General features: G+C 45.8%; 1 protein-coding gene across 11 annotated transcripts in view; it reads left to right on the top strand.

The window, feature by feature from the left end:
- Positions 1–26756, top strand: part of FRMD4A (FERM domain containing 4A) — a 604393-nt gene that overhangs the window by 418404 nt on the left and 159233 nt on the right. For all 11 annotated transcript variants that reach the window (XM_082739512.1, XM_082739513.1, XM_082739515.1 and 8 more), the window contains one exon: positions 2113–2178. In XM_082739512.1, the coding sequence (XP_082595638.1) occupies positions 2113–2178 (66 nt within the window). The remainder of the gene's footprint in view (positions 1–2112; positions 2179–26756) is intronic.

Raw genomic sequence — 26756 nt, 5'->3', positions numbered from 1 at the left:
AGGTGGGGCTCGATCCTACGACCCTGGGATCATGACCTGAGCTGAAGGCAAACGCTTAACCAACTGAGCCATCCAGGTGCCTGAGCATTTTATTATGATGTTGTCCCACTTGTTTGTTTTTTGAAGCTGACGGATTTTTTAAATGAAGTCAGTCAGCTAAGATTCCTCCTATGTGCGAAGTTGGTAGATTCTAATGGAATTTGAGCCCTTTCTCCTTTTAAGGCAGTTAACACCTAAAGTTAGGAGTCCAAAGAATGCATAAGGACTTTTCATAGATCCGTCTCACATCCATGGCCACCAGCTTCAGCTTATATATGTGCAAAACAACAGACCTTTGGACTGGTTTCCTTGGTTTTTAACTCTATTTTAACCTCTGTTGGAGAGCCTGTGAGCATGTAAAACTTCTCTTGGTGTTTTCTCTCAGAGCTGGGGTCTGCCAAGTTATTCTTATAACTCAGATTCAAGAGACTTTATTTTGGCCCTATCCAAGCACGTGTGCTGTTTTGGTTAAGATGCCATAACCAGGGAAATCTGACTTGATGGTAGTTGGAGAGGTTGGCTTCTTCTGAGGAGGGAATAAGAGAATTTTCCTTTAGGAGTTCATGCCAGCTTTGGACATGCTGATCGTTAGAGGATAATCCCTGTTGAACAGGAAGAGAAGATGGTATCTGTTGCATTGTTCCTGGAGAAAGTGCTCATCAGAAGGGACTGTGATGGCTGGGCATGGAGATAGGGCCAGGATCTGCCCACGTGCTTCCCCCCCCTTGATCTGCACGAAGTGGATGCTAGCTGGGCAAAAAGAAGGTGGTTTCAGAGGGGGCTACAGAGTCATAGAAGAATACGAGGGCTAGACGGAAACTTCTGGGTCTTCTGGTCCAGACAGTGGTGTCAGAACCAGCTCTTAGCTGTTGTGAGAGCCCGTTGGTACGTTGTTGGGAATTCCGTGTGCCAGTGGTAAAAACATAAACATTATTAAAATGAAATTCTCTAAATTTAGAGGTAAGTACCTTATACTAAAAACAAAGGTAATAAAAACTCAAAACCCATTACTCATGCCTGGAAAATTTCCTGATTATTTAACTCTATTCTCATCCATGCCCCTGGGGTTATTTAAGGTTACCGTATGTGTAGGAGATATGTTGTCAGGACACTAGCTTGAAATCAAACCCAGGGAAGCTATCTGGAGTGCAGCGAGACAAGTTTGGGTTGGAGTGGTGGCCAGCTGACATCGATGGGGAGCCTCGTTCTTGAAAAGATTTCCTTTGAGAGTGTTGCCAGGGCTCCAGCAAATGCTACAAATGAAGGCTTCTTCCGTCCAGAAAGCCAGTGATTAAACATTTCAGCTGTACTCTCCTGGGCTCAGCCCACTCACTTTTGTACATGAGACAGGGCTGCAGAGATGAACAGACCCTTGTCCAAAGGCCTGCAGCCAAGACCTGAGGATGCCTGTCTGGATGCCTCCCTTACACCGCCGGCGGTGTGCGTAGTGAAAGGGGCAAGGGTGAGGAGTCAGGTTTAGCTGTGCACATTCGGCTCCCAGGTTCCTCTGTCACCGGGGAAAACACTATGGGGACCAGGTAATAAATGAGTAACACAGAAATCCTGTGGAGAAAGAAGCTTCACAGAAATCAGAAGCAGTTGCCAGAGGAGTGCTAGTCTGCTCCTGGCTGCTCTGTAAGAGGAACGAGGTGGTGGAGCTCGGATGCTGAAGTCTGTCCCCAGTTTGTAGTGATGAGATGATTGAATGGAAGAATGATTAAAGCATGGAACACTTATCACAGCCTGGTATTAGGTTATGAATGTGTTTGCTAATTTATTTCCTATCTCCTCCATAAGAATGTAAGCTCCATGCAGGCAGGGACCTTGTCTTATGTGTCGTTGTACACCCAGCTCCCAGCATGGTGCCTGGCACAGAAAGGGGCTCCATAAATATTTTTGAAGGAACAAATGAACAAATTGGTCCTGCCAGCTCTTAGCATTGTATAGCTCCATCCTCGGGGGACATCTTGCCCAAAGGATGGTGCCTGGTGGTGCCCAGCCCAGGGGCCATGCTCGTTTGCTGTGTGTCAGGCTGTCAGACTCTCAGTGACCATCGTTTGTCTTTCTTCGTAGATGACGGAGGGCCGTCGATGTCAAGTACATCTTCTTGATGACAGGAAGCTGGAACTGCTAGTACAGGTAACTGATTTTGGCCAACGTTCTAAGTTTCTTCCGAGGCTGATGTGGTTCAGAGTTCAATTCAGCCAGTGGGTGGGCAGAGGATAGAAGTGGTTTTTAAATGGGTATCTGGTAGAATCTAGGAGAGAAGGGCGGCACACCATGGTATTTTTGTGCTTGTGAGTGCTATTTTTGTTCATTCTGTTTCTTTGTACACCACGCCTAAGGCATTCAAGGCCAGATGTATATCTAACCTATTGTTGCAAAGCTCTAGAAAAGGAAATTCTGCAGCTGCCATCAGCAATTTCTATTTGCAGGAGTTAACTGGAATATAATGTAAATGACTCCTGCCGCAACTGTAACTGATGCACGTCTTCCCTACTTAGAGAGGACTGGAAAACAATTTGCTGTTTCCAAGTGAATCCTTCGTAGGTGTGGGAAAGAAGAGGCAATCTCCTGGCTCTGGCTCCCTTCCAGGAGCAACATAACCCCCATCCCCTGTGTCCACAATGTATCACTCTTGAATACCTATGTCTCTGTGGACACTCAGGAGATCCGTCAGTCCATCTACAAACTTTGTACCCACCCATCGAAATCAGAGAAATCAGAGCAGTATTAGAATCATTGACCCTGGCCTTATTTAATTTGTTCTCAAAAGAAATCATCATTATACCTAGAGCTCCAAAGAATCACAAAGTTGCCCAACTTGATTTAAAGACCTTAATTCCAAATCTGTTGTTTGACTCCCAAGTTTTAGAACTATATTTGCTTGAAATTCTCGAACGTCTATCAAATTCTTAGAGCAGTGCCCCTCATTATCCAGAACATTTTGCCAAACAATACGTAATTCATCACTAGGTTGAAATAACACCTTTATGCTCATTCACTGGGGTGGGGGAATGATACTACCATGATGGGAAGATTTGCATAGAAATACTCTAATGTCATGTTCCCTTGTACATACTGCTTGGATTTGAAAATATTTGAATTGCTAATAACTTAAAGGCGTTAATACTTTCAATTAGCTTTAAATTATAAAAGCAATGTAGGAAACAGTAAGTAGGAAAAAGCTCATAATCACAGCCCACTCATTTCCCTACTAGTCTCATTTCAGCACATTTCTTTCCAGTATTTTTCAGATTCCTATTTCTTATGTGGTTGTAATCATAATGTGTGCAATTCTATTTTATTTTTCCATCTAACATTGTCTTTCATTGGCTTTTCCCAAGTTACTGTAAGTTCATCTTTGTTAATATCAGCATAAATTACAAAAATGGACATACCATTATTATCTAATGGTTCACTCATTTGGGCACTTTTAAGGCTTTTTTTTTTTTTTTGCTTTGTTTAATAGTTTTCTACTATTACCAGTAAACACTGTCATTAATTTACCCACGAGTACAGAAGTCTTCAGTGTTTTGGATTATGTTCTTATTAGGCTTGATTCCAAGACTTACAGTCTTATTAAAAGTCAAACTTGTGGTTTGGATTTGGGGGGGTGAGGTGAGGCAGGAGACAACTGTAAAGTGAGTGAGATCTCATCCGCAAAATCACTGACAAAGCACTTAGAGCTTTCAGTTGTTAAGAATCAGCGTAAAGAGTTTATAGGAGAGTGGTCCAGTGTTTTTTAGATGCTTTTTAAAAATATATATATATCGGGCGCCTGGATGGCTCAGTGGGTTAAAGCCTCTTCCTTTGGCTCAAGTCATGATCCCAAGGTCCTGGGATCGAGCCCCACATCGGGCTCTCTGCTCAGCAGGGAGCCTGCTTCCTCCCCTCTCTCTCTCTGCCTACCTCTCTGCCTACTTGTAACTCTGTCTGTCAAATAAATAAATAAAATATTTAAAAAATATATATATATACACACACACATATATGTATATATCAACACTTAGATAGAAAGCAGCCACTCTCTGAAACAGGAAATGGAACCTCAAGTGGCAGTGAAGTTATGGTCTGTCAGCCAGCCTTCCCCGGGAAGAGGTGAACCAGGACATTGGAAGTGAACTTGAATCACAGAAAAGGTATTTAGTTACTACTATATGCGCCTCTGGAAGGCTTGTTCTCAGCCCTTCACAATCCAGAAGATGTTGAATTAGGGCAAGCAAGAGAAGACCTGTTCTGCCTTCCCCCTCCAGAACATACGTCATGTGTTACTCCCTTTTTCTAGAACTCTGCTTCCTGCACCGGCATCCCTGTGCCTGTGGCTGGTTTCTGCTAAGCCTCCATTTCACAGCCTAGAAGACACTCTTCCCCCCCATGATCTCCTTCCCTGTGCGCTCTCCCCCACAGGCCCCCTCACCCTTCACGGCGCTATCACGGCTCAGTGTCACAGCTCACTGTCCCTGCCTCTTTACTCTGTTGTCCAGAGCCACCAACGGTTAGAGGGCAGGGTCTCCATCATGATCCCCATGTATCCCCAGCACCCAGCCCAATGCCTGGCACAAATGTCACTAAACAAATCCCTGTGGAATGAAAGAAAGGACTAATCCTAAAATACCTTGGTATTATTTCCCAAAGGACTTTTTGTCGTAGAACGAATTGCTTGGCAGGGGATTTTGTTTAGCACAAAAACACTATAGATAAAAAAAAAAAGGGGGGGGGAACACTTCTGAAGTCCTTTGGGCATGATTACAAAGCAGACTTCAGCAAAACATAGAGGAGCAAGGTTAAAACTATTGGACAAACACCAAGTTAAACATGACTTTTCTTTCTTCTCTACAAAGTTCCCTTGTCCTGGATTATGTTCTTTTGACAAAACCCTTTCTAAAGGGAATCCCTCTCTCAGGTTCATTTGGACTCATGCTAGTTTTCATAGAACAAAGCATTTGGATCCCATACTTCTCTTTTTGATACCGTAAATCTACAGAGTGACAACCTGGCAGATTCATTTACTCTTGAGTCACCCAAGTACAGTAGGTGCAGACGGTTTTGTCGGTGTTGCCATGAAGCACAATTTCTGAGTATTCGTAACACGCCTGAGATGAAGAAAAGCTCTTCTCAGTCTTGCAATCTGGAGATGCGGAGTTGGGCTGGGGTAGGTGTGGACCCGACAAGGTTTGGAAGACGGAGAGGCAGGTTGGGAGGAAGTGTTTCTCTCCCACAGAGGGGCAAGTGGGTTTACTCAGGGGTGGCTGCAATTTGAAATAGTGGCAGAGGTGGGACATCGAGTTTTTCAGCCGCTGTTAGGGTAAGAGCTGCATCAAAGGCTACACCTCACGAAACTCCGACAGCCTGAAAAAGGCCCCAGATGTCCTGGAGTCAGCAGCTAACAAGGATTCCCTCCCACCAGAAGGATTCTGGTGACCAGACACCCGCACAGACCATTTTCTCCTGTGTAGACCTGGTCCCTGTGACTATAGCATTTCCCTTTTTTCAGGTTAGAGAGCAAAATGGCCATAATCCCAACATTTAATGCTTACAAAGCCCTTTGAGATGATTGAGCAGATCTGTCCTTCCAAATCCCTGATTGCCCTGAGTAAATCCCACGTCACCCCTACAGAGGAAAGGGCAAAGGTCAAGCGTGCACATACTGGGATTGGATATTTGAAAAGTTCATCTCAAAATCCACAGCCAGGTCCCCAGTACCCACAGCATTACCACGTGACTCCATAGTCCTTAAATTCCACTTAAGGACAGCAGGAACGATGATGTGAGCTTTCCGCAACAAAACCAAGCCTCCATCATCCTCTGTCACCAATGTGTGACAGGGTCCAGGCACGTCGCCCTCCCATCCAGCCTGGAAATGGTGTCATTTGCCCTGTTGCCCAAAATTATTTCAACCAATTCGAAATGTACTCAAAAAAGCCTGCATCAGAATGACAGAGTCTGCCATCATGCATGTCTCTCTGTCAGCCACTTCCTGATGCTTCTGTAGCCAGCTAAGAGGGTGTCTTCGATGTTTTGTAGCAAAATCCTCAAGTCTTAGCTTCATATGGCCATTCCTTTAAAGTTAATTTCTCCATTTTTTTCCCCTGAATATTTAGGTGAGCATTTTGAAAGCCAAGAAAGGAAAATGTGCCTTAGCCTTAGTGAGAACAATTTAAATAAGACTGGGAAGAATTTCCGGACAGTGGGGGTCAGTAGATGGAGTCCCGGAAGCCGTTAATAAGGAAGGAAGATCCCAGACTCTTTCTCTTGAATTTCTTAAAAATAGAATAGATTTTCACTTGATTGGAATGGCTGAGGTGTGGCTCTTCCTTATTAGGTTCTCTTGAGGCTTATGACATTACGTGGCCTCCTTTCTCACAGGAAGACATGCCAGGACAAGGAAAATAGATGTGGGCCTTCTCACTTCAGGGCTTTGCCCAAACCCCATAGATGAGTAGATGTTATGCTCTGTTGGCAGGAATTCTTCCCTGTGATGATAGAGCTTTACAAATTGCAATTCTCTCCAGCCCCACGACTGCCTCAACTGCCTCACTTTATGTTTTGTTTGGGAAGCTGCCCCATGATGTCACTAACATCCTTGGACTGTCGGGTCTGACCCAGGCTTTCAGTGGCTATTGGCAGCCCTTTCACCACCATCCACTTCTGCGAAAATAGAGGAACAGAGTGTCCTGTGATTCTGAGAAGTGGCTCAAACCTCAGCTATTTTCCAGGAGAATGAGAAATCATAGCTGGGTTATTGTTGTACATGACACGGTGTCCCTAATTCTGAGAAAGCCAGTGGGACAGAAACATTAGGAAGGATCTAAAGCTGGACTCTGTCAGGCAATGGGAGTTTTGAAATGTGGGCCGTCCACACGGACCCGAAGTGTAAAATACACACCCAGTTCTGAAGGTTTCCTATGAAAACAAAAAGTAAAACATCTTAAAAAAAAAAAAAAAAGTAAAACATCTTCTTAAGGATATTTATATTGATGATTCCATGTCGAAAATGAAATATTTGGGGGGTATAATAATTAGGTTAAAGAAAATATGTCCATGAAAATAGTCACGGACTTGTTTAATAGAACTACTTCATATTGGGTTCATGTTTGTGGCTGACATTTTATTTCTGTTGGACAGCTATCTGTAAAGAGTAGAGAGAAGATCATTTAACAAGAGAAAAGATTGTGGACACAGTCAGATTACCCAGATCAATGCTGGATGTCCTCTGCAAGAATGATCACACTTTGTAGTTCCTTATAGAATGTCGCTGGGGCTTATTTATCTAATTTTTATGTTGACTGTGTAAAGTCAGTGATAATTCCGATGAAAAAACAAATCCAGGAAGGTCAGATAACTCGCTTGAGGTCACATAGTAGTAGTAGTAGTCTATGCAGCCTGAACACAGAGTACAGCCTGACCTCCTAGCACTGCACTGTAGCAAATATATATAATAAAGACCCGGGACATGGGAGAGTTCCCCTGTAACATGGCCACTGTGCTGACCCCCAGCACCAGCCTCGGAAATGACTGGAATTAGAGGCTCCAACCCCCATCTCAAGTCTGGAACCGAAGATGGGCTTACCCAGGTCATTTCATGTCTTAGAGCTGAGCTGCTCATCTGACTGGTGAAGATCTGAGCATGGACACACGTGCTGATGGATTTCCACATCACGTGTCTGCCTCCAGGCATCAGGTGTGGAAGAAACAAGCCACAACAGTTAGAACCTTCTGATCATTTCTCTGTCTGACTACCGTGCTGGTGATACTCCCTCTTAGAGGTTCAGTAAGTTGCTCTGGTCCTTGAGTCAAGCGGCATGGAGGACAAAGTGAATATTCTGGCCTATAATGGGCTTTTAAAAAAAAACAACTATAAAAAATCTGTGCTACTAGAATAAATAGTGCTACTAGAATAAAAGAGCAGACTGGGGTTCTCTGTGTGTGTGCACACCCCCACATACACACTCACCCTCCCTCCCTCATCAGCTGCTTCTGTGGATAAGGATGTTCTTCCACTAAAAAAAAAAAAAAGAAAGAAAGAAAAAAAGAAGGTACTGTTTTCTACCAAGTAAATCAGGAATTCCCCCAAAGCACGTGTGGCCAAGAAAAAAGAAAAAAACAAAACAAAACACAGAGCTGATCCTCTGTGTGCTCAACTGGGAAGGGTGGTCTGCTTGGCTTGCTGGCCTGCCTGCTGAAGCGTGAGCTGGGTCTGCCATCTGCTCCTGTCTGGTCTGACTTCACCAGGAGGTGCGGGGTCAGCCACGTGCGTGCGGGGAGCCATGTGCAGGGACTAGAAACAGACTGAGGGACTCCGTGGGAGGAACCTTCTGTCCGGGACCTCCCAGTCCACAGGCTGCCTCATGAAACAAGAGCCTCATGAAATGGGCAGCACTGCTTTGGGCTGACCTCAAACTTCACCACGATTGCCGTCATCCTTTCTTCGGCTCCTCTTTGCAAAGCTGGGTCCTCCCCAAATGAGCCAGACAGATGTCTTTCCGAGCCCTGAGGGTGGCTGGTCATATTTAACATTCTAAAGGCACGTAACGAAGCAAATCAACGTTAAGGTATAGACGAGAGGCAGGTAACACAAGGCTAGCTCTGCATGTAATCTGGCGTTCATTTAGTGGCATGGCGGAATGAGAAATAGTCCAGAACGCATAGCCTTGGGTGACACAAGCAGCTAGCGAGTCTCCCTCTTGGCAAGGAGGGAGGGACTGGTACATCTCCCTTTGCACCAGCGAGGGCTGTGACCGAGAAATTGGTGAGCAGCGCTCTGGTTGAGAACAAAAGAGACTCTCAGTCTCCCTGTGGGGCAGTGATGGAGTGTCAGGATCTAGCAGATTGATGCAATCATCCAGGGAACCGCCGCGCACCCCCCCCCCCCCCCCCCCCCGCCGCAACACAAAAGTGCTCACAGCTCCTGGACCAGACAGCTCGTCTGGGCTCGGGATAAGGGGAAGAGGCTGTCTGGGGCATTGGTTGGAGGGGTGGGGGTTGTCCAGGATCTGGTTGCTGAGCAACAACCCCTTCTCCATTCCCCTCCCCCACCGGACGTTCCCTCTGAACACCCCCCACACCCCCATTCTCCCTGGATGCTAATTTTAACCAGTTTGAAAATGTATTAGTTGGAGCCATTTAAATGGCTGATTGGGAACCAAGTTTGTCCTACAGAAGGGACCATTTCATATGGTTCACACACCCCATGGGAAGGAGAATGAGGAAAGGAGAGGGAGACGATGCAGCTCCTGGCCTTCTAGGAACAACCCTCCAGAAACTTGATGTTATGTTTTCGCTTTGATGTCACTGCTGAGTTACTATTTTTTTTTCTTTGATCCCTTTACTAAATCATTTCCACATATTCTCCGTAGTAGCCCAGTAGGAGTGTTGGCAGATGAGGACTCTCGGGAGATGGCTGCAGACCAGGGGCTCCTAGTTTTTCATCTCTCTGTTCGAGGGGGATAAGAAAGGTGGAGCAGGGAGTAAAGGGATTAAAACAGATTTAACACACACAGTGCAGTTCCGCAAAATGGGAGTAGCTGTGCTTCTAGAGGACAGACACAGACACATGCACACACCCCTAAGAAGAGTATGGCTCTGGAGAGAAAGGGGGCCATCTGGAAGGGATGGCATCACAGGAATCTGGGAATTAGCAAATCTGGGTGTTTTTTGTTTTTTATCCAGAACTCACAGATTGGTGTTTGGCTCATTGCTCAATTCAGATCCTTGCTCATTTGGTAAATCTCCATTCGTCTACCAGTGGGCACTGCAGACCTAAGAGAACCTCCCTTTGGGGCAAGAGGTTCTGTCTAGAGGGGAGAAATTACTCAGGCCATAAGACTTTTTACAAATCCAGGGGTGGGGTGGTTTCTCTTCCTGCAGTGGGCTGTGCGTTCTCTTTCCCTCCCTCCTCTGGTTGGGACAGCCGCCTCCTGGGTACAGCTGTGCCAGCAGCACCCTGTCCTCCCTTTTAAGGAGAGCCGATCTGTTCATTCTCAAAACCCTGCTGCTCCTTGTCCCACCCCTCCTGAAGATGGAAGGAAAGAGGCAAACAGCTCTCCTGAGAAACACAGAGCTGTCAGGCAGCCAGGGGTGGCGGAGCAAGGAATCGAAGAGTCAGGGGGAATCTCAGCTGCTGTGTATTTTTCTCTGGCTCTTCCACCCCGGTGGGCCTGCCCCAGAGCCCTTCATGCTCTCTGTTTTCCTGTTCCGTCACGAAGGCCAGCATAGAACTAATGATTTTGCCATCCAAGCGACATGGAAGATTTCCAGATCTCACCCAAGCCCCAGTCATGCATCTCAGCTGCCTGCTGGGTATGTGTAAGTGACCACCTAGGTGGCTGCTTGCGTTCCACACCCCCAGCGCACACCCCCACCCTCATCAAGCCCACATCATGCTCTTCTTGTACCTTCTTTGAAGGGGAGCCTTCCACTCTGCCAAGACAACCAGGCTCCTATTTTTGACTCCATCCCTATCCTGATGTGTGGCCAGGTCTCTTTCTTTCTCCAGTTCCCATGACCCTTAAATAGACAGTCACCACCACCTGGCTTTGACATTGTCACCGCTGTTTGCGTGGAGTCCTACAGCAGCCTCCTCACTGACCTCTGTAATTCCATGCTTTGTCCATTCCAGTTGGACCTGCATGACACAGCCAGATTATTCTTCCGAAAGGACTCCTTTTTGTGACATGTCTCTAATCAATAGTTCATTTGGTTTGGACTCCTCTGTTAGACTCTCATGGCCCTCCATAATCTGACTGGTCCTTCTTACAAGAGCAATATATTGAAGACATGAAGAGTGTAATGTTGTCCCTCACTGTCCCCTCTCTGGGTGTGCCCTAGGGGGTCCTGTTTGCCTGCCTCAGCCAACAGAACTGGCGTCCTGCATTTTATAACTGCAGGGACTTATATCCATGGTCCTGGACAGAAGCAATCCCATGACCCCACAGTAGTCCTTGCAACCAGTGGTTCTCCAACTTCTCTTACATGTAGAATCCTCTGTCTGGTACACGTAAGTAGAGGAGGTTGGAATCCCACCTGCCGCCCACCGCCTCTTCCAACGATTCCCCGGAGACGTCTCTGTACACCCCTCCGGGCTTGGAACTCACTGTTCTAGATAGAGAGCAGGTGACGACAAATATAAGTATGCCTTGCTTTATGTAAATGCATGCATTCCTGAACATTTAAGTGTAAATCAAACTTTAATTACATAAGCCATCTTTTAAATGCCATGAGAAACTTTAGCGTAGTGATTAATCATCCATTAGCTAATTGAGCACTTCTTTCTGTTCTAAGTGCTTCCTAGATGCTAAATCATCAGCTGATAATCACCTCCACAACTCTAGAAGGTGGGTAACTGTCACTGTTCCCATCTTGCAGATGAAGAAATTTAGGCACAGAGATGTTAAATAACTTATTCAAAGTGGCCCAGCTAGCGAAGAGTAGAGACCAGATTCAAATCAGGCCATGTAACTCAGGCCATGTGAGTAAGAGCGACTTCGGCACGCTGAGAACACAAGCTTTGGAGCCAGGCAGCCTGGCTTCAAAACCAGACCAAAATTCAAAATTGACCAAAGCCATGGGGTTCTTAACTCCAAATCTTCGTAGCTCCATCACCTTGGCCAATTACCCAACCTCTTGGACCTTCAGTTTCTTTATCTGTAACCCTGGAAGGATAAGGCCTGCAGTCTTCCTGCCATGATTTGATCTGTAAATGGACACTACTGGCATCCTAGAGTTGTGATTAGGATTCATAGATTCGAACATGGGAAGTGCTCAGCAGACTAATTGGCACCTCATAGGCACTGCCTTAGCCTGGCATCAGGTGTCCAGGCTAGACCACTTAGTAGCTGTGGTAATCTGGACAAGCCGGGTGCCTTTGCTATGTCATCTATAGAATGGGATCATAAACTACCTCTGACCTTGGAGGGAAATGCTGCATAATTTCCCGGGCTATCACTCCTAGTAATTTGGTCACATGATGATTCTGTGCAAGGCTTTGTGGTGTATTTGTGAATTTCATGTAAGTTCATGTGACTGTGATGGGTTGATTCTCAAATGCCTTCACTTTCTGGGCTTCACCTTCTGGGCTTCCCTACACATCATCCCCTAATGTTTCCCTAAACACTGGCTAACAATGCTAATCCTTCCAAAGTCATCCTTAAGACAAGGTCATGTGAGGACAGGCAGGATGTATACGGACATGTGTTCATGCAGAATACCGAAAACATCTAGATCAGTGAATTCAGTTTTGACCTCCAAGTATGTCAAGGCATGTTAATCACTTAACATATTTGGAGACAAAATAGAAAAAAAAAATTTTTTTTGACAGGTGCAGCCCAGTATCTGATGAGTGACCCTAGCCTTACTGCTTCATGTTAAAGTGACGCTGGTGCACAATTATATACAGAAGGATCGTATTGGCTGTGATAATGCGGGAGGGTAGGACTGAAGGCAGATTCTTTCCCTTGTGCCCAAATTAGTGATTGGTTTCCCAGCTTATTACTCATGAACTCAACTGCTCTCAAGTTCATGTACGAACACTTGTTTCCCATTAGGGGTTGGATCTTTCACAAAGGTTGCAGCCTGCTAGCCAGATTTTGCAGTGCACAACAGGGTGGACGATTTGGGGCATTTAGATGTGTTCAGTGCAACTCTGTGAGACTTATAAGAACAGGGGCCTCCCCAAGCCTACTGGATCCTAGCAGCCTTTGATGAAATGCAGGAGAACCTCATGGCTCCCAGGAGGCCTGGCTGCCAGTTCAAAACCGGTCCAAATTTTATTCTTTAAGGAAAGAAGATTTTAACATCTCATGCAGAGCCCTTTTGAGGGAGGCAATAGATCCAGACAACAATTCTTATATTTTACCTTGTTGACAGAGCCTAGGATATATTACAACATCAAAGTGGGCCATATGTCGGCATTATCAAAATCCTTTGTCAGCCTTTACGTTAGCCTTCCTTCCTTGCTTATAATAGGGCTTGTGATTTATAAAATAACAGAAGGTATCACTGCATTCCTGCACAGATCTGAATGAACTGCTCTTATCCTGCAGATGACCTCCATTCTCTGCATCATTTTACCACATTTTACTCTGGCAAGAGCCAGAGAGGTATGGGGAAACCACCGCCTTCTCACCTGTCTTTTGAGGGATTAATAATATCTTTTATACACACACACACTCACACGTGAATACTGTGGTAGCAGGATGCCTTCAACATTCATTTGGCTGTCTCAAACACATGCGTACACGCCCCCCACACAACACATAAATCTTGGGGAGGAACTCTGCCCCGGAGTTCTGGGTTCAACAGCAGTGTCCTCACCAAATTGTCCTCAGAAGCATGAAGAGAAATACTAATCTTTCCCTTCAGCTTCACTCTGTTTGAGCACAGTGAAATGAAAACACAGTCAATTCTAATATATGTGTGCTTCCCAGCCACAGGTAGCCTGGTCACGGGGCTGGCTGGTTCCAGCCACATCTTGATACAGCAGTGTTGGAAAGGAGGAAAGGGAGTTGCTCCTCTCATTAACTCTTTTTCTCATGGGGGAAAAAAAACCTTTTCAGATGGTCTTCCCTGTCCCTCCTGTCCCTGCTCTACCCCAGACTGTAGCTGGGTCATTTTGTCCTGTCTGGACCAGTCCCTGACAAGGGAGGTAGGATTCATGTGATTGGCTAACTCGGTGATTCTCACAGCGTGGTCCTGGGTAGGCAGCATCAGCATTCATCAAGAACATGCTAGAAATGCAACTTCTCAGGCTCCACCCTGAACAGAGCCAGAACGTGACTCAATAGAGTCAGCCTCTGGAGCTTGTATGTTTTCCCAGCACGCTCTATGTTCAAACCGTAGTATTGAGGCTCACCTTTCTGGAGTTTTCCTCCATGGCTCACTGCTAGGGCCACTGTGATTCCCAGACTGGCCTTTAAGTGACTAGAAAATTTAAAGATAAAGGGAAAGTAGGACTGGAAGTTTTGTTTTATGCCGAGTAAGGGTAGTAAAAAACTTTGCAGATTGCTTTTATCTTCACCTGTATAATAAAAAAGAGAAACAGATCAAAAGAATAGGAAAACAATTTTTTAAAAAAGTCCTTAAATGGGATACATTTAAATGTATAAAAAATTACATATATTAATCTTACTTTTCTGTCGTACCACTAACGGACAGGTGTTCTGGGGCTTAGGAGCCATTGATGTGATCAAGCTCACGCTTAGGCTAAAATCAGATCCAAGTTTGAATCCTGGCTCTCTTTTCCCACCCAGACAGTATGTGGCCTTGGGAAATATTTACCTTGACGAACCTCAGCTTTCTTGTTGCTAAAATGGGAATTCTATTAACTACCTTGCAGGACTATGATGAGAAGTACAGATAACAGAGCCAAGTACTCTAGTCATGGGTACCCAGTAAATGGTAACTGCTGTCACCAAAAAGTTTATCAATGTTAACCAGATGAACAAATGCATGAAGAGCTATCAAATGAAAATTTCTCCTTTCTTCAGTGTGTGGCTTCCATCTTCATTTATTTGCGACAGAAGGAACAACTGAACTATTTTTCATTGAATCCAAATATATGAACTAGGTGATCCTCAGAAAAAGAGAAAGGGGGACATACGAATGGGACACAAATTCCCCAGTGATTATTCTTGGGATAACCATTTTATTTCCTAAAGCTCAGGCAGTCTTGGGGTTAGTTGTTCCTTGGCCTCCCAACACCTCCGTCTTCACATGTTTAGCTGTGTAATAATAGCCAATCTGTAACTGACAAAGCCTTTGGTTGCCGAATTACCAGCTGATACAGTGCCCTGTGCTGAGGGAGTAGGTGAGAGTGGATGGGTGCTGGGTGGCGTCGTGGTTCTGGCACTAAGCACGGGGACTCAGTGCAGACCACACACGTTCCCAGCCAGGTGACCCTCCCTCCAGAAACCAGTTGCAAGTTCAAGGATCCCCACGCCCCCTGCACTTCTGACCAGCTGGATGTAACCCTGGGAGTTCTCATGACCCCCAGTTTGATAATTCACTAGAATGACTCATAAAACTCCGGAAAGCATGATATTCGTGATTATACAGTTTTATCATAAAGAATATAAACCCAGACCCATCAAGTGAAGAGGCACAAGGGGTAAGGTCTGGAAGGACCCCAAATGCAGAACTTCCATGCCCTCTCCCCAGAGAGACATCACCCTCCTGGTGCATCAATGTGTTCACTAACCACGAAGCTCCACCAAGCCTCACTGCACAGAGATTTTATTAGGGTTTCATTATATAGGCTTTTTTTAAAAAAAATAAAATGACATATAACATTGTGTAAGTCTAATGTATACAAGATGTTGATTTGGTACATTTACATGTTGTTATTACAAGTCTGACTTATCTCACTTAGCATAATGCCCTCAAGATCCACCCACATTTGTTGCAAATGACAGGCTTGACTTCATCTTCACAACTGAATAGTATTCCATTGTGTGTGTGTGTGTGTGTGTGTGTGTGTGTGTGTGTGTACGCCACATCTTATCCATTTTTCCATCGACCGACATTCAGGCTGTTTTCCTATCTTAGCTGTTGTGAATACTGCTGCCATGAACATGGGAGCACAGATATTTCCTTAGTACCGTGTTTTCATTTCCTTTGGATGTGTACTCAGAAATGGGATTGCTGGGTCAGATGGCAGGTCGATTTTTTTGAGTCACCTCCATTCTGCTTTCTATAGTGGCTTTACATTCCACCAACAGTTGGAATCGTTGGCCCTGTGATTGGACCTAGTCTCCAGAGATTGTAGATTAGGCTGATGGCACACCACGCAGAGCCCTAGCCCGATAATCACGTGATGGGGGGTGACCAACCCCACTCTGAGTCATCTCATTACAATGAAGTCAGGTGTGTTTTGTGAATATCCAAGACACTCCCTTACTAGGGAAATTCCAAGGATATAGAGACTACCTTCCAGGAATTGGGGATAAAAACGAATCAAATCCTTTGTTATACAATAATAGTTAATGAGGCAGGCATCCAAAATCTGAAAGCATGTTCTGAGATTGTTGAAACAAGACCAGAGTTAATGAATGAAGTCTCTGCTGCCCCCAAGCATGAACTTGGACCTCAGACAAGTTTTTAACTGTGGGACCCTATTGGTTGCTGAGGCCACCATTGTGAAATACCCACAGACTAGGTGGTTTAAATAACAAGAATTTATTTTTTCACAGCTCTGGAGGCAGGGTTGGTTTCCCCTGAGGTCTCCTTGGCCTGCAGATGGCCATCTTTGTGTTTCCACCCATGGCCTTTTCTGTGTGTGAGAGCATCCTTGGCATCCCTTCCTCTTCTTAGTAGGACCCTGATCCTACTGCATTAAGGCCCCACCCTTATGATCACATGTAACCCTAATTAACCTTTTTTTAAAAAAATTATTTATTTTCAGCATAACAGTATCATTATTTTTTCACCACACCCAGTGCTCCATGCAATCCGTGCCCTCTATAATACCCACCACCTGGTACCCCGACCTCCCACCCACCCCCTGCCACTTCACACCCCTCAGATTGTTTTTCAGAGTCCATAGTCTCTCATGATTCACCTCCCCTTCCAATTTACCCCAACCCCCTTCTCTCTATCTCCCCATGTCCTCCATGCTTTTTGTTATGCTCCACAAATAAGTGAAACCATATGATAATTGACTCTCTCTGCTTGACTTATTTCACTCAGCATAATCTCTTCCAGTCCGGTCCATGTTGCTACAAAAGTTGAGTATTCATCCTTTCTGATGGAGGCATAATACTCCATAGTGTCTATGGACCACATCTTCCTTATCCATTCATATGTTGAAGGGCATCTTGGTTCTTTCCACAGTTTGGCGACCGTGGCCATTGCTGCTATAAACATTGGGGTACAGATGGCCCTTCTTTTCACTACATCTGTATCTTTGGGGTAAATACCCAGTAGTGCAATGGCAGGGTCATAGGGAAGTTCTATTTTTAATTTCTTGAGGAATCTCCACACTGTTCTCCAAAGAGGCTGCACCAACTTGCATTCCCACCTAATTAACCTTTTTAAAGATAGTCACTTGAGGGTGAGCGCTTGAACCAAAGAATTTGGGGGACACAATTTAGTTCATAACAGTGATTTTGACCTCTTTAAGCCTGGAATTGAAATCTTTTTTTTTTTTTTTTTTTTTTTTTTTGGTTAGGAAAGTAAGTAAAAGGAAGTGAAAGTAGATAATGATTCTTTCTTTGAAGGACAGTTGTGAGGCATAAAAGTGATAGGGTATGCAGAGCTGCACCCCACAGCCATCCTGAGGGAATGCAACAGGCCTCCCGCCATCATCTGTGTGGGCATACCCTGGTGTGCTACCTGCAATGAGACCCTGGCTTCTCACCTGGGAAGTGAATGTTTCATGAGTCTGGCTCTGTGTTGCTGGCTCTGAAGGCTGCTCTCTGACTGGGTGTTTACCAGAGGGAGTCCGAGCCTGCTCAGCACTTGCCAGCTGGGGCCCAAGTCATTGCTCTGGTGGTGGTGTCCACTACTTCCTCACCTCAGTCACCATAACACATGGATGACTGCACCTCCTCCCACCACTCCCACCACCCCCCGTGAGCCAGGAAACGGTTTTCCAGTGTCTGTGATGCCCTGGGTTTGAGGAGCATTGAGCCAGCTGTCTTTGACATAGCAATCTGGAAAAGCATGCCATCTGAATCTTAAACCCTCTTGGCCTATGAACTTAAAGGAGAAAGAAAAGAGAAGAATGTTAATTGTGCCCAAAGCCAAAATATCTAGGACCTCACTGTGAAAAACGTTAGAACTTGACAACTGTACCTATAGACTCAAATTTATCTCAGTGGCATTTTAGGGCAGGAAGCCTATTGGCTGAGATGACCACTGAGGAGGGTCATTTGAAAAGTATTTCCTCAGAAATACAATTCTCTTAGTCTTCTAACTAAGATAGATAACTAAATACGCAGTGACCTCCTCAAAATGTCTTGAGAAGTGGTTCTTCCAGTTCGGCCCTAAAGTTATGTTAATTATTGTGTTTATCTGTTTCATCAATGGATGGCTTTATTCAATGTCATGGTCATGGTACGGGTTTTGGTATCATAAGGAAAATCGGAACTGTCTCCATCTCCTGGGAGCTTGCAGAGTAAAGAATCTAACGCCAATATGGTCAGATACGTAGAAAACAATTCGGAGAAGAAACAACAGGACTAACCAAGAAGCACAGTACAAAGAGATGAGCTTATGAAAGCAGACCACCATGGTGCCTGGGAGTTCAGAGACGTTTCCCATGATGTTCTGAAGACTGGGATAAGCAGTGGAGAGGTTACGATTTCTGGTGGCATTGAGCCTCCTTTCCTCTTCATCCTCTTTAGAGGTGCTCTCTGGTGGGTTACCAAAGAGACCAGAGACAAATTCCTGACCGCTCTGCTGTGGTCAGAACAGGAAGCAGAATGGAGAGTGAGGAAGTAGACAGGAGGTGCCCGGCGGGTGTGTGTCACCAGTCACGTCGGTTGTCGGAGCACCTAGCAGAGAGTGAGATGGGGATTGGATGGGAAGAAGGCAGGAAGTCACGATCGCACCATACTCACACATTTCTTACCGGTGGATGCAGGGTTACGCGGTCAAGAGTGGGAGCACAGTTGATGAACATCTGTTTCAGGCTGACATAGGGGTGAGATTAAGGAATAATACTATCCAAGGATGTAAAAAAAAGCAGAAGCTACCCATTTTGATCAACTTTTGGAGAAAGCTCAGTGACTACAAACACGACCCTCTGATCCTTTGGGATTTTATCTGCGTTCCCCACTGCTGGCATTCTGATTTATGGAAATCTCTGAACAGTTTCGTTAAACAGGGTCAAGAATCTTGGCTGGAATTCCTGGATTCTTGGTGTGTGATACGGGGAAGTGGTGATTCAGAGCCCAGCTGGGACTCCAGAATCCCAGTGTCGGGGCCCTTGATATTTGCCGGGCTCAGCCCGCTGTGCTTCAGAAGTTTCTTACCAGCTCAGTGACCATATTAAGGGAGAGAGAAAGGAGGCAGTTTTGTTTGTTTAAACTTGTATTTCTAATTTTGGATGGTCCTTTCAAAAGTCCACGCCCTTTGAGGAGACCATTCCCTGAACTAGCATTCCCAAAGGTGTGCTCCATGGAACATGAGGCCCAGAAGTTTGAGGAGAGGGTTCCATGTCAAGCAAGAGTGAGAACTGCCTTACAGTGCATTCCCATCTGAGATGCGGGCACATTTGCTCTGAAAGTCATTGAGGAGGCTTGCTGTAGAGGCACTTAAAGGTTGGTCAGCCTTCCCAGGACTCTGTGTCTAACAGTCGGGGCAATGCCCCATTTGACTCCCCGCCAAGGCACCTGTCTTCTCTCAGCACTTAAGTCACAAATGGGACGATCTGGACAAGCCACTTGGCCTTTCTGCGCCTCAGTTTCTCCCACAAAAAGTGTTGATTTCTATACTACCTCTTTTTCCTTTCCCAGAAACTACTGAGATCAAGGAAATGATCAAAATAATAATGATAATAATAATAATAATGTTTTGAGCCTTTTAGGAAGGTGGTGCAACCAAAATGTCCAATGTCCTAAGAGTTCCAAGAAAAACTGACATCCGTTCCTTAAAGAAAAATTCTGTACTGAATTCTCTACTGAGCCCTGTAGTGCCAGTCCATCATAGGTACTCTCTAGATGCTCACTGAATCATTGAATAAAAATAATAATATATAAAGAGTAGGTAGCTATATATTAAAGTATATAATAACATATTAAAGTTGCAAATATTTACATTGGCAGGCACACTACTAAATACATGTGTATGTTTTTACTGATTCTTTATGACAACTCTAGAAACAACTGTTTCTATGTCCATGCTGGTGTTGAGGAAACTGAGTCACAAAGAGTTAATTCCTGAAGGTCATACATCTCCAGGAGTGAAAGAACAGGGCTTAAACCCAAGTTTGTCTGGTCCCAGAGTTCTGCTCTCAGCCACTCTATTTGCTGGCATGCCGACTGAGTGAGTTTTGAAAAGAAAGAGACTATGTTTCTTTCAAAATTTGTTCTGGTGACCTCCATCCCAGGCGCCCTCGGCAGCCTGACTATGTGGTCTGAGATGATGCTCTGTGCACACGGCCACCATGGAGACAATCTGATTGTCTGCGAGTTCCTTTGCCAAAGTGGATCTAAGGAAAAAAGCTGAGCAGAGAAGAATTTGAGAGGTAAGAGTGAGGTCTGTGTAGTCAAGAAGAGAAATGTTAACCCTGTCTGCTTAAAAAGCCATTTGGTGCTCCTTGAGCTCATGTAAATCACCCCATCTTAATAGCCTTCCTGGAAGTATGTCATACATTAACTTGGGCCCTTCTCTATTCCCTATTCCCCCCCTGTGGCCCCCATTCCTTTCTCTATTGATGTTCTTTGTAACCCTGTGAAGACTATTCTCCAGACCAGAAATTTCAGGCACATCAATTTAGTCTCCTATATGCCCTAGGGGATGAAGTCAAGCTTTTCAAAAGTTTTCTTTTTAATGTCAAGCTTTCAAATTCTGGTACCCTTTGACTATTCAAAAATTAATACTTGGAGGAGCTGAAAGAAGCCTCAGGGGTAAGAGGTTTGGTAACTCCCCATTCTTCTTCCTGGAGAAGAGGATGGGGGTTGAGCTCATGTCTGCAGGCAGAGAGTTATATTTTAAGGAAGACTAAACGAATTTGTGTCCAGAGACTGGTTTCTTAAGAGAACCGGCTCTGCTTCCTCAACACTTGGTATTTTTCGAACCAGCTTCCACATCCTCACGGAGGAGAACTTCCCACTTTGGGTTTGACGTGTAAGCACAGAGTGCCCACTTTTGTGTCTGAGCGTCTGTCTGAAAAATCCCTTGACCAGGGGCTTGGAGGTCGGGGCGGCGGGGAGGGAGGGACTGATTCTTCGTTGTGCATTCCTTTTACTGTGCATCATGTCCACCTTTCTGTTTTAAAAGCAAAGTTTGTAAGTAATCTTGAATAGCTTTATTGAGGCATATTGACATTTATCAAAATGTGCGTATTCAAAGTACGTAATCTGATTGTTTTGATGTGTGTATACACCCTGGGAACCATCAAAAAACCCTAGCTCATTCCGCAGCCACAGCCAACAAGCATGTCTCCCTTGGGCCCACCCAACGCCCCCGGCACTCAGACACCCTGCTTGGTGAAGCTGACGGACCCCAGACCCCGCCTTGCAGACCATGGATGGCCGGGCCAGCAGATTATCACAGCATGCTCAGGAGCTTTCTGGAAACCACATTAGAAATTTTTAGGGGCTCTGTAAAGGAAAGGCAAGCGTTTTTTTACTTCTCCATGCCTTTACCCCCAGACTCGAAGCTGGGGTGTTCCGGTCTTGAATGCAACACATAGCACTGTCCGGGCCTTGAAAAGTTGGCAGGGACTCTGAGGGTGAGGAGTGAACCATTGGCCGCTTGTAATCTGGGTTCTAGAGCACACTCAGCATGGGGGAGCCTTTCACTTCCTCACTGGCACCAAGTCAGGATGACGGGCAGGAAGAGTCCTAGGATTGAGGCATTTCAGCAGGAACCAAACTCAAAATAAATACCGAAGGGAGGGCACAGACAGTGAGGGCAGGGGTGGGCGTTGGGGGGTGGACACCAGAGCACAAGTCAGTGCAAGAATTAGACCTGCTCTGTTTCCCAGACTGTCCCATGGAGCCCTCCACCTTTCCTCCCTCGTATTGCCGAGGTGTGTACAGACAAGAAAGAAAAAAGTAAAAATTACCAAGGTTCTGTTACTTTTAAAATGTTGAGTTATAAAACTTTTATTTCAAACATACCCACTTTATTCATACGTCTGACATACAAAGGCCATTATTTGAAATCCAAACATAAGGATGCCTGAGTGACTTAGTCGGTTAAATGTCCACTTTTGACTCAGGTCATGGTCCCAGGGTCCTGGGATCAAGTCCCACATCGGGCTCCTTGCTCAGTGGGGAGTCTGCTTGAGATTCTCTCCTTCCCTCTCTTTCTGTCCCTCCCCTACTCATGCTCTCTCTCAAATAAATAAATAAAATCTGAAAAAAAAAAAAAAGAAGAAGAGAAAAGAAAAGAAATCCAAGCATAAAACGTTATATACGGGGGCACCTGGGTGACTCAATTGGGTTAAGCCTCTGCCTTTGGCTCAGGTCATGATCTCAGGGTCCTGGGATCGAGCCTTGCATTGGACTCTCTGCTCAGCAGGGAGCCTGCTTCCCCCACTCTCTCTGCCTTCCTCTCTGCCTACTTGTGATCTCTGTCTGTCCAATAAATAAATAAAATCTTAAAAAAAAAAAAAAAAGGTTATATACCCCGCATTGAAGAGCATGGGCGTCCTTTGTCACAGATTGAGTACAACCCACCAACATTCGTAGAGCTTTGTCTACATCCTATAGTTTTGTTAAAACTTCATCCAGGGCATGCACATAACCTGTTGGAATTACCAGGTACCCTGTACCCTTTCTGTTATGTAACATAACATCTCACTCCGTGAAGATGCTAAGTTTGTTCCTGTGGCTCACTCTTCAATTGTCAGGGTTATAATTTATTCAGAAAGAAATGGATAAAGGTAAACTGAGGGTCAGACCTTTTGCCCAGTCCTGTGTCAGTTAAAACTGAAAGACAGAGACTGGGATGCATGAAGAACAGGGGTGCTGCTTTGAGCAACACGTATATGACGCTTGGTCTGCAGTCCAGCCCAGCAGGAAATGTGACCTAGTGTCTCAAGTCACTAAGGGGGGTGCCTTTCAGGACTGCTTTTATTTAAAAAAAAAAAAATTTTTTTTAAAAATTCCATGGTTTTCAGATTCAATTTTAACAGCATGAAATAAGGGAAGCCCTTGGTTCCTGAAATGTCGATGGGCTATAAATAAAGGTCAGATTCTTAGGGGAACTGGTGTGTTTTCTCCACAACTGGACTTCAGGGTTTGTTGAGAATCTTTACTTCCGACATTTTTAATATGCTGCATGTGTGAAACACCGGAGTGAAGGAGGAGGCAGTAGGAAAAGAATAAATGCTAGAATTCTGAATTTGTGATATTTGGAAAAAGGCCTGTAGGTTTGTGTGTTTTCCTTCCATGTCTTCTTTAGATCTTTAGACCAGTTTTTAAAACCGCGCCGATTTAATTTTCCTTCAACTGTAATAGACTCAATACCTTGTTTAATAGGTACAGAGTTTCGGTGTCACTGAATGAGATGAGCTCTGGAGATTGATTGCACTGCAGTGTAATTGTTCTCAACCCTGAGATGGTAAATTTGGTGGTATGTCTTACCACACGCCAAAAAGCCGCAGCCTTCTTAGAAAGCATCTGGGTTGTCAAAACCTTCTTAGTGAGGGAATTCATGCCCATGTTAATTTTCTTCTCAGAATTTCACGTCATCCCCTCTTCGGGGAAAGAAAGAGGTACTTAACACTACCTGTACAATTCGCTGTGATAAGCACTAAGAGGCTCCAAGAGTAACGCTGCTTAACATTCTCTGACCCCCTGATGCTCAAAAAGAGGAGGAAGCAGCAGCTCCCCAGAGGCTCTGAGGCCCCATGATTGGAGTTCAGGCCATCTTTCCTCCAGACTTAGCCCCTGAAAGTGACCAGGTTGCCCAGGAGGGTGCTCCTGGAGAAAGGCAGGAAGTCCAGAGGGGAGCTGTGGTTGAACCAACAACCAGGAAAGGAGAGTGGCCAGGAGATGCTTCTGGAATAGGGATGTCAGGGAAGGTCATGGTCAGAGACTGCTGCCGCCTCTGCTTCCTCCACTCACTGTCCCTCCAGAAAGCACAGAAGATTCCTGTTGGGTCCTGCCCTCTGACTTTCTGGAATGTTCCACTTAGAGCTGGAAGCTCAGACCTTGGCCATGGGATACCACCCAACCTACAGGTTCATGGTTTTTTGTTTCATTTCTTCCCTGCAAACAGCACCGGAAGTGCCAAGTTACAGCCTCCCTGGATAAAGAGACAAGATCTAGAGTCTGCTTGCCTGGGCCTGAACCCCAGGTACCCTGATAGGTGTGGGACCCTTGCTGTAGGAATAACAGTGACAATAGCACTTGTCTCATAGGGTTGTTGAGATGAACTACAGAGGTGTGTATATCATGGAGAACTTCTGATGATCTTGGGAAATGCTAGACACTGTTGTCAGGACTTTAACCCTCACGACATGAGGATGAGTAAGTGCTGTTATGTATCAAGAGGTCCATCTAACTCGCCAAGGCCCTGCAGCCCCAGAACCAGGGCTATCAGCCACGCAGCCTGTGGCGGGGCGCCCATGGTGTTGGGAGTTGGGACTGCTTCCTTGTGGGTTCCTATTGCAGAGCTCCGTGCCTGGCACATGGCTCAGCACAAAGTGGGTGCTCTGTGAACGCCACTCTGTGTTAGGGGAGCGTGTGTGTGAAGACGGTCTATAAACTGAAAGGTATCAGGATTCTGATAACACTACAGGTAAACGTCCCCCCTGCTCACTGTTTCTTCCTTTGGAATCTCAATCCTGGCTTCTCATTAGAATCAGCCAGTTCCTGGGCCCCTCCAAGACCCATTCAGTCAGACTATCTTGACGGGGCCCAGGCAGTTCTGGCTTTTCAGATTTCCCAGGCGAGCCTCACGTGCAGCCAAGGCTGGAAATCACTAATTGAGTAGAACATCCCAGGTGGTTTTTCTGCTCACATTTCCTGCTTCCTGTTCTAGAACCTCCAAATCTGAACAAAGCACCAGGTTCTGTTGGGGAACGGATCTGGGGAGTATGGTGGCTCGTCCTTGAGGGCATTTTAATCAAGTAGTTGGAAAGACCAGCCTGGGCTGTATCTCTGAAGAGACGTGGAGGAAGCGGTCAGAAGTGTGCCGGGAGGGAATCGGGGTCCAGGCTCACTCTCCGGGGAGCCCCATGGGAGAGCTGGTTCTTGTAGTCTGAGGTGTCCTCTTACATGCACTGGAATATAAGTCAGGCCTGGGTTTTGTTTTTGCTTTTGCTCTGTTTCATTCTTCCCTCTGCTCTCCAACTGAGGAAGCGAAAGTCTTAGAAACTATGCATCAAGAGGAGACTTTCCATGGGCTCAGCTAAGAAGGTCTAGGGGTAGCAGGCTTAATGAATTCTGATAAAGGTGCACATCCACCCACACCAGGACCATCCAGTGGACATCAACCCCAGCGAATGCCATCATGTTCCCTGGTCATGACAGTCTGGGAAGCTCCTAGGCAAAGAAGGCAGCTTGGGATGAGGACGTTGACAGAAGTTGGGGTGTGGCAGGGGAAGTGCAAAGAGAAAGTGTGAAGGGAATTAACAGGCATTCTGTCATAATCATGTGTCAAGAACTGAATTACATTCTGCACATATGGTCTTATTTCATTTTCACAACATTTAGAAGGTCAGCAGTATTAAACCCATTTCACAGAGTGGAAGCTAAAGCTCTGAGAAATGAGGCTACTTGGCCACGATCGCACAACAGTTCATGAATCCTGATTCGATCCAGATGTCTGACCCAGTCCCCTCCTATTTCTTAGCCGGGGCCATCCCGGGTCCTTAAGGCCCAGATCAGTGCCCAGGACTCCAGCTGGAAGCTCATGGGGTCATTTTCATCCAGAGAGGCTCTACTGGGGGATCAGAGAAGGCATGTTTGGTCTAAAAACCTGGCAGGCTGAAAGCGAGGGTCCCACCTCTCTCATGCCTCTCTGTTCATCTGAGAAGTGTCATGTGGAAGGACATAGGTCTGGAGTAATTTTTAAAAAAATCAAAAGTCGCTAGGGCACCTGGGTGGCTCAGTTGGTTGTGCATCCAGCTCTTGGTTTCAGCTCAGGCCATGATCTCAGGGTTGTGGAATCGAGCCCCAAGTCAGGCTCCGCACTCAGCAGGGAGTCTGCTTGAAGATTCTCTCCCTCCGCCCCTCCCTCGGCTCACATGCATATGTGCACATGCTCTCCCCCTCTCAAATAAATAAGTCTTTAAAAATATAAAAATAAAAAATCAAAAGCCGCAATACTGAGTGCAGATGTACACGCATGTGTGTGCATATGCACATGTTCACCCTTTGTATGACCCCGACCACGAACTTGCAGAGCGAGCCTTTAGGCTTCTTACGAAGTGTTGCATGGCAGTGCTGGAGTTGTGTTTCTTCGGAGCCTCCTACTGGTTCTGCACAGGATGAGAATAGGTGAAATCCGCAGTGGGAAATCACCTATAATCCTAACCCCTCTACTCTTAGAAGCACAGAACTCTGGGATCTGCAGAGTTGGGACAAGCACCTGGAACTCATTCTGAGCTGGGCCCGGGACTCCTTCTACCCCAGCCGGGCTTTAGAGAAGCTCTGGGAGGAAAATGTGTTATATTTGCATTGTTTGTTTCACCTTCTCCTTCTGATGCTACGGCTGAGTTGAATCCTTGATTTCTTTGATGGAGACATTCAGAGAGGCTTTGAAAGACAACAGCCCAGACAACAAAATCTCCTTTGTGCCAGTGACAGGGGCCTTCGTCTGACCCTTCCCTCCTACAAGTGAAGGAAAGAGGGTCCGGGAGTGACAGCTCCCTGCCCAAAGGACACCCTGCCTAGCAACCAGTGACACTTGCCGCCACGGGGTCACATCCCATGATGGTCTCTCTCTTTCCAGACTGACACGCTATTATGAATGTAAAGCATATTGACTGTGCTCTGGAAAGGAGAACGCGAGGACGAGCTGGAGGAGTGCGGGCAGGTCCCCAGCTGAGGCGTTGCTGGACGCAGACCTCAGTGACAGGCAGGGTCAGAGGGTCCCCC

Source organism: Mustela nivalis (assembly GCF_964662115.1).
Source record: "Mustela nivalis genome assembly, chromosome: 7".
In the NCBI taxonomy this organism is placed as follows: Eukaryota; Metazoa; Chordata; class Mammalia; order Carnivora; family Mustelidae; genus Mustela; species Mustela nivalis.
This window is presented reverse-complemented; position numbering and strand designations above follow the sequence as displayed.